The sequence below is a fragment of the Pinus tabuliformis genome, chromosome 5_1 (assembly GCF_031772625.1).
Source record: "Pinus tabuliformis cultivar Carrire ecotype Pingquan chromosome 5_1, CPIR1, whole genome shotgun sequence".
Lineage (NCBI taxonomy): Eukaryota > Viridiplantae > Streptophyta > Pinopsida > Pinales > Pinaceae > Pinus > Pinus tabuliformis.
In genome coordinates this window covers 467,555,081-467,563,994 of record NC_142305.1, presented here as the reverse complement: position 1 = coordinate 467,563,994, position 8,914 = coordinate 467,555,081, and the positions used below count along the sequence as shown (strand labels likewise).

Here is an 8,914-nt window from a genome sequence, read left to right as displayed (position 1 = left end):
GTCTAAAATCTTTAGATTACTAATAATTTCTTTATCTTATATAAATCTTCCTTCTAACATTTTGTTCCATTATATTTACTTTAAATTTACTATTTCGAAAATATAATATTGAAATATTTTCTTCATAATTAACACTGAAATATTAAAAAAATATTTTATATTAACTCAGGAAAACTAACACATCTCCCTGACGTCTGATTGTATAAAACACCTTGGTTGTATGCCAAATTGCCTAATTTCCTACCTGATAAAATCAGCCACCCAAATAGTTATAAATAGAAAATAGCATTGTCGCATGAGGATACCTTTGTTGGGTATTTTAGATGCAAAATACCAAAAACAAACAATGTAAAACACAGGAAGACAAAAAAAATTCACTGAGGAACAGAGTATTTCACCACCATTCAAAAAAAAATTCTAAGAATTTACTGAACTGGGTTTACTGCTGTAAATCCCCTTTTACATTCACTGCTGTAACAAAAAAAACTTTACTGCTGTAAAAACTCCATTTACTTTTATTGATGTAAAACTCCTTTTACATGCTGCTGTAAAACAAAACAAATTACATAATCCCCGCACTGTTGTGCATTTTCACTTTACAAAGAAAACAAAGGTCAAAAAAACAAAAACAACATCCGCTCCACCATTTGCGATTTTTCACTTTTCTTCACCACCAGTAAAAGGAACATACATATTTTTAATATACGATCCCACGGTTTTTCATTTTTACATTATGCAATGGTATGCATCACCATAGCTTTCATGGAAGTCAACCTTTTTTTGCTGCAGCAAAAAAAAACTTTTCGCCACTGCCCGCGGCACTACACTATATTCTATATATATATATCTAAACCTATGTATCTGACCAAAAACATAAAAAGAACAAAAACATATGTGCCGTAAACAAAAAATTAAATCATATACCAACTCTCAACAAACAACAATAAATTCATTAAATTCCTTTCGGCGGTGAACGGAATGTCTAATACTCCACGCAATATTTAATTTGCTGCAGGCCTGTGCACCTTTAGGAGATCGACTGCGGAGGACACGGGAGCTGATCTTACGGCGGAGAAAGATATCGGAAGCCCTCACATGAGTGAACGATAGCTCCCGATATGTCAGAGTTGCCTACGTCAGGCGAGAGCCACGTGCCAGCACCAAAACGCATCGGAGCAAAACATACGGAAACAGCTTTTCGTGGGAAGGCGGTGCGATGAGCTCTGGCCGGTTTTGTGGTTTTCATGCTGGTGGTTTTGGGCTGCGTACGTAAGCAGCGTTGAAATTACGATTTCAACACTCCCCTTTAATTTCAACAGCTGGGCATTCGGTCATACCGAGACACTTCCTCAAAAATTCAAAGCTCTTCTGATCCAATGGCTTTGTCAAGATGTCTGCTACCTGTTCTTGAGTCCTGCAATGTTCCAAGACAATTTCTCCATTGTTCACCAATTCTCTGATGTAGTGAAACCTTGTATCAATGTGTTTCGTTCTTTTATGAAACACTGAATTCTTTGACAATGCAATAGCTGAGCTATTGTCACAAAAGATCACTGTCGCTTTTGCCTGCTCTTGGCCTAAGCTTCTCAACATTCTTCTCATCCACACTGCTTGACATGCTGCTGCTGTAGCTGCCACATATTCAGCCTCTGCTGTAGACAATGCTACAATGGACTGCTTCTTAGAAGCCCATGAAATGGCTCCTGAACCCATATTAAAAACATAACCGGAAGTGCTCTTCCGATCATCTACACTTCCAGCCCAATCGCTGTCAGTGTATCCAACCAAATCTGAATGTTCTGAGGCATGATATAAAATTCCAAACATTTTAGTGCCTTTGACATACCTCAAAATTCTCTTTGCTGCCTGCCAATGTGCCTCCTTTGGCCTCTCCATAAATCTGGAAATCAAACTAACAGCATACATTAAATCAGGCCTAGTTGCTGTTAAATACATAAGGCTGCCCACAATGCTTTTGTAGAGGCTAGGATCAAAATCCTTGCTGCTGTCCTTTCTGCTGAGCTTTAATCCCATCACTGTGGGAGTGATTGCTGCCTTGCATTCTTCCATCTTAAATCTACCCAAAACTTGATCTACATATCTTGCTTGAGATATAAAAATTCTTTTTTCATTTTGATCTACTTCTATGCCTAAGAAGTATCTCAACAAACCCATGTCAGTCATTTCAAATTCATCCTTCATGACTGATTTAAAATTCTCAATAAGATAAATATCATTTCCAGTGAAAATAACATCATCTACATACAAGACAACAATTAAAATTTTACCATCCTTTTCCTTGATGTAGACTGTGGGTTCTCCTTCACATTTGTCAAATTCATTATCCAATAGATATGAATCTATCCTGCTGTACCATGCTCTTGGCGCTTGCTTCAGCCCATAAAGAGCCTTCTTCAATTTGCACACTTTGTGCTCTTCACCTTTCTTCTCATATCCGAGAGGCTGTTCCACATAGACCTCTTCCATTAACACTCCATTTAGAAATGCTGACTTCACGTCCATTTGGTAGACTTTCCATTTGTTTTGTGCTGCTATGGACAGCACTGCTCTCACGGTTTCCATTCTTGCAACCGGGGCGAAAGTCTCCTCATAATCTCTCCCATACTGCTGCTTGTACCCTTTGACAACCAGCCTTGCCTTGTGCCTTTCTATCTTGCCTTCAGCATTGCTCTTGGTCTTATAGACCCATTTCACACCAATGACTTCTTTGTCTTTTGGTAACTCAACCAAATCCCATGTTTTGTTTCTCTCTATGGCATTCATCTCCTCATCCATAGCTTCTATCCATTTCCTATCTTTAATTGCATCTTCGAAATGAATAGGATCATCAACATGACAATACAAGGCAAATAATGAATTCATTCCTTCATCATAAATGTCACTTAGATTTCTAAACTTCTTACCTCGTTCACTTGGTGTGCAAGTGCTTGAAGATGCACTTGAATTTCCTCCTTGTGGTGTGCTTGGAGAAGCACTTTCATTTATCCTCAATGGTGTCCCTTGCTGTCCTTGTGTTGGCGCTGCTGTTTGGGGATTCATTTCAGCCACTTCCTCTTCATCTTCATCATGAGGCAAACAACTTTTAATGTTCACTGTTTTCTCTATGCTTCCATCCCAAGCTTCCTCTTCAATGAATTGAACATCCCTGCTAACAAAGAACTTCTTGGTAGATGGAATGTACAGCCTGTAGGCTTTGGATTCATCACTGTATCCAATGAAGATGCATTTCTCCCCTTTGTTGTCCAACTTCCTCCTTAGCTGATCCGGAATGTGTGCATAGGCCACACACCCAAAAACTCTCATGTGGGTGACTCCTTGCTTTCTCCCACTCGATGCCTCTTCTGGCACTTTGTTCATGACTGCTTTTGTAGGACACCTGTTCAAAATATAAACTGCACAATGTACAGCTTCAGCCCAATACTCATTTGGCAAATGCTTTTCCTTCAACATGCTCCTTGCCATCTCCATGATGGTTCTGTTCTTCCTTTCAGCAACTCCATTTTGCTGTGGGGTGTACCGAGTTGTAAACTGTTTATGAATTCCATTTTCTCTACAAAACTTTAGGAATTCATTGGAGATATACTCACCTCCTCTATCAGTTCTCAATACTTTTATGTGCAGCCCGCTTTGGTTCTCCACTAGTGCTTTGAAGTTTTGGAATTTCTCAAAGACTTCACTTTTGTTCTTGAGGAAATATATCCAAGTCTTTCTTGTAAAATCATCAATGAATGTCAAGAAATATAGGCTGCCAGCTAAAGATGGAGCTTGCATTGGTCCACACAAATCTGAGTGGATAATCTCTAAGGGTGTCTTTGCCCTTATGCTTTTCCCTGATGGAAAACTCTCTCTATGTTGTTTGCCCAATATACAACCTTCACAAAGGCTGTCCGGCTTCTCTATCAATGGTAATCCCTTTACCATTCCTTTTCTGCTCAATAAGTTTAGACCTCCAAAATTTAGATGCCCGAATCTCAAGTGCCATAACCAATTCTCATCCTTTGGCACGCTTTGGAAGGCCTCTTGGGTGACTGCTGCCATTTCCCTTTTGTTTTTCAAGTCTGCCCGGATCCGGAGAGGGAACATCCTGTTCCTTGTCATCTTCACTTCAGCAATGCATCTTTTGCTGGGTGGTATGTCCATGATGGTGCACACATCATTTACAAAGTAAACATTGTAACCCTTTTGGATAAGCTGTCCAACACTCAATAGGTTACATCTCATTCCGGGGACATAGTAGACATCTGCTATGGTTTTCTTTTCTCCTTGTTTTGTGAATATTTTTACCTCCCCTTTTCCCATAACAGACACTTTACTATCAGTTCCTAGTGTGACCTCTGATTTCAAATTCTGATTTAAGGCTGAAAAGAGGGCTATATTCCCTGTCATATGGTTGCTGCAACCTGAGTCTAAAAACCATATGTCCTCACTATGTGTTTCAGCCATGTTACAAGCTAATAGGACATTTTCTTGACTGCTGTTTTCTCTTGTAACATTTGCATTTTGTCTGCTGTTCATATCATGCTGTTTCTTTCTACAATCACTAGCATAATGTCCATACTTTTTGCAATAATAGCATTGAACATTAGATTTATCATACCTTTGTCCTTGAGCCTGATACTGATCTCTTTGTTGGCTGCTGCCTTGACCTTGGTTATGATTTGTATTGTTGCCTCTTCCTTGTGCATTTGCTGGGCTGTTCCTTCCTCCTCTGTTCTGGCTTCTGCCTCTTCCTCTTCTGTTTCCTCTTCCTTGACCTCTTCCTCTTCCAAAGGACATCTGGGTCTTGAAGGCTTGCTCAAGGGATGAGTTTTCATTCCTACTCAACCTCTGCTCATGAGTTATCAGAGATGCATGCAGCTCATCAACTGAATATTTTGAGAGATCCTTTGTCTCTTCAATGGTTGTGACTATGGCATCGAACCTTGAGGGTAAGACTCTCAATATTTTCTCCACTATTCTTCTATCTTCAATTGTTTCTCCATGAGTTCTCATTTGTGTGACTACTCCAATCATATGAGTGAAGAATGAGTCAATGTTATCTGACTCCTTCATGTTCAAGTTTTCAAAATCCTTTCTCAGCATTTGCAATTTTGTTGTCTTCACTCTCTCCATGCCTTGATAGGCTGTCTTGAGAGTTTGCCATGCTTCATGTGATGTTGTAGCTGCTGCTATCCTTGGGAATATACTCTGGTCCACTCCTTGATACAACAAGACAATGGCCTTTGCATCCTTCTTCCTATTGAGCTTCAATTGATCCTTCTCTCCCTGAGTTAATGCATTGAACTCAGTTTCATCTGCTGGTTCCTCAAACCCATATTCTACTAGTTCCCATATATCTTAAGCGATGAACAAAGCTCTCATGGTTATAGACCAGTAGTCATAGTTCTTCCCATTAAAGTGTGGGAGCTGGGTGTTGAACATACCCATGCTTGTGCTTGCCATTCCTTGCATCTTGAACTATGGTTTTAAATCCTTGACTGTGATTTTTTTTAAAACTGACTGTCTTCAGCAATAACAAGAGAAATGCTTTTGGGAAATACCTGAATCCTTCGCTGTCTGAGTCTTCTGTCTGCCTGAGAAGTTTTGACTGCTGCAACCACACCTTCCTTCAGCTTCTTTGAGTCTTCAAAGAGCCTGGACTAGCTCTGATACCACTGTTGGGTATTTTAGATGCAAAATACCAAAAACAAACAATGTAAAACACAGGAAGACAAAAAAAAATTCACTGAGGAACAGAGTATTTCACCACCATTCAAAAAAAATTCTAAGAATTTACTGAACTGGGTTTACTGCTGTAAATCCCCTTTTACATTCACTGCTGTAACAAAAAAAACTTTACTGCTGTAAAAACTCCATTTACTTTTACTGATGTAAAACTCCTTTTACAGGCTGCTGTAAAACAAAACAAATTACATAATCCCCGCACTGCTGTGCATTTTCACTTTACAAAGAAAACAAAGGTCAACAAAACAAAAACAACATCCGCTCCACCATTTGCGATTTTTCACTTTTCTTCACCACCAGTAAAAGGAACATACATATTTTTAATATACGCTCCCACGGTTTTTCATTTTTACATTATGCAATGGTATGCATCACCATAGCTTTCATGGAAGTCAACCTTCTTTTTGCTGCAGCAAAAAAAACTTTTCACCACTGCCCGCGGCACTACACTATATTCTATATATATATCTAAACCTATGTATATGACCAAAAACATAAAAAGAACAAAAACATATGTGCCGTAAACAAAAAATTAAATCATATACCAACTCTCAACAAACAACAATAAATTCATTAAATTCCTTTCGGCGGTCAACGGAATGTCTAATACTCCACGCAATATTTAATTTGCTGCAGGCCCGTGCACCTTTAGGAGATCGACGGCGGAGGACACGGGAGCTGATCTTACGGTGGAGAAAGATATCGGAAGCCCTCACATGAGTGAACGATAGCTCCCGATATGTCAGAGTTGCTTACGTCAGGCGAGAGCCACGTGCAAGCACCAAAACGCATCGGAGCAAAACATACGGAAACAGCTTTTCGTGGGAAGGCGGTGCGATGAGCTCTGGCCGGTTTTGTGGTTTTCTTGCTGGTGGTTTTGGGCTGCGTACGTAAGCAGCGTTGAAATTACGATTTCAACAACCTTAATACTAAAGTGCACGTGGTCGCTAAATATATGGGTCTGGATCCCCCAAGATCGTGTGAAAAACTATGAATCTGAATACATTAATATATAATGTTATTGGATAAGCAATACCAAAGTCAAAGGGTAGTTCATAAATCACAGAGGTCCCTCTATTGTAATTATATTATTATTGATATCAATAAACCTTGAACCCAATGTACAAGCAGATCCAGAGTGACCTGTGTAAGCTAAAATGTTGTACTAAATCGAATAATGTAAGATTATTGTAAAAATAAAGTGTTTTGTAAGATCCATTATAACGCGAGACTATTCTGGTGCACGGGGAAAAGGATCCTGAGTAGCTTGTTAGTTCTCTGCTTTGTCGTTGGCGAACAATCCATCTGCAGAAGCAAAATCAGTCTATCAAAGGCACCCATCTGGACAACATCTCTCTGCAGCTTCCCTTCTGCAGAATGGAGGCAGACAGCCAATAGAATGCCAACTACATAATTAGTTGCGGTATCAGACACCACCAACAAATTCCTAATGATAGTAGGTAGTGCTAGGACATGACTAACTATGGCAGACCGGCCTTCCGAAGTGGTGGAAAGTGCCTCCAAAATAGCCAGCGATAACTCTGTCACGCTTCTCTCTGCACCCCGAAGAACCTCAATCAAACGGGGAACGGCGCCTGCTTTGGCTAGCTTGGCTGTATTTTTAGGGACAGTACACAGAGGAAATAGTGCCTTCAGGCTTGCCTTAATGGCTGAAGGATATATATTCTCTCCAGAAAGCTTCAGCAGTCCACCTGTGATTCCTTCTCTCGATCCAATTACTCTGGCAGAATTTCTATCGCTTGCCAATTTTTCCACAATAGATGCTATATTCATTCTGGCCTCCAGACTGTACGTTTCCAATACCCATTCCAGGGTTTTCAATACAGAAGGCCTGATGAGGGCTCTTTTAGTAGACATATCATTGAGTCCAGAAAACATTGAAATTGCACCGATTGCTTCTTCTATAGCCCCACGATCCACGCCCAGTTGAGAATTAAGAGAGGTATCTGAGTCCAGAACATGGATTAGGACATGTAAAACTCCCTCCAATTGGAGACATTGTCTATTCATCTCGCATCCTTCGGCTAGGATTCTCAAGTTCTTCAAAGCTTCAACTTTATTTATTGTTGCATCTTGAATATCCTGAATGATTTGCCGCACCCTACTCGGCTCTGCAACGGGCTTAGGTGTCGGTATTCTGATGAGCCCATTAGAACTGTTAGCAATGCACCATTCATGTATCAGCCTGCGAAGGGTGTGATTGGGGATGAGCTCTTTGCTTTGAAGAACCTGCTTAGTCGCTGGACATACACTGCTTCCTTCGGCCAACCACCTTTCAATATAAACTCTCTCGTAGGTAATTCCTGTGCATAGGCTCACCGGGTCCGTCATTAGATCCAACGATATAGGGCACTTGAAGTATGGTGGGATAGATATCGATATCGAGAGATCCACGAGTTTCTTTCCTCTCTCTGATGGCATGTTTAGAAGCTCTTCAAATTTATAAACTCCTTATGTTGGAACCATCCGCCCACGAAACAATAGCTAGCATAATCAAAACCATTCAGAAAATTCATGACAAAATCCAGAAAAGCTCAAATTAGAGAATCAAGAAACCAGGGATATCACATTGCACAGAGAGCATGGCCTAGTGTGATTAAAGTTGAAGACAGTTAACATATGACATGAAAATGTTGATCATATATACCTTTAAAGAGCATCAGCCGATCCTGCCGAGAAAATCTCTATCAGCTAATTTCCATCGATGCTATTGCCAATCTTATTAGGGCATAAACACATCTGAACGATCAACAGTTTGGTTCATGCCGAGATCATATGAACGCACGATATAGTGCTTTTGTCTGTTTTCACGTAACCAGAGTGGTTTTCTTATAAATATTATTTCGTGCATTCAAACCTGACGTGCTTAGAACACCTACTAGGTCGGTTAACGTGATAAACTGCGACTGGCCAACTAATTCTTCCACATATCTTCTATTTTCCAAATTTATTCAGTTGCATGATTAGCATGGACTGCAAGTATCACGTGTTATGTTGAATAATGGTGCCTAAGGTTATGCAAAGTCAGACTTGCGATGAACTGATCACGTGTTTAACGGAGGAGCGTAAGTCAAGGAATATTTTGAAACCAAAAAGATAAAGTATATTGAAGTAATTTGTCCGGAGGCTATTTTAAACAATAATAAAT

At 39.9% G+C, this 8,914-nt stretch overlaps 1 protein-coding gene across 1 annotated transcript; it reads right to left on the bottom strand.

The window, feature by feature from the left end:
- Positions 1–6,963: 6,963 nt before the first annotated feature.
- On the bottom strand, positions 6,964–8,552 carry LOC149165525 (U-box domain-containing protein 26-like). The gene is made up of 2 exons (XM_089429843.1): positions 8,414–8,552; positions 6,964–8,250 (listed from the first exon to the last, which is right to left on the bottom strand). Exon 2 carries the CDS (start codon positions 8,185–8,187, stop codon positions 6,964–6,966), a length of 1,224 nt encoding a protein of 407 aa, XP_089285969.1. The 5' UTR covers positions 8,188–8,250; positions 8,414–8,552.
- Positions 8,553–8,914: the final 362 nt, after the last annotated feature.

Bases quoted from the DNA above. Each gene is read 5' to 3' on its own strand.
- LOC149165525 (XM_089429843.1), bottom strand. From the start codon at position 8,187: ATGCCATCAGAGAGAGGAAAGAAACTCGTGGATCTCTCGATATCGATA.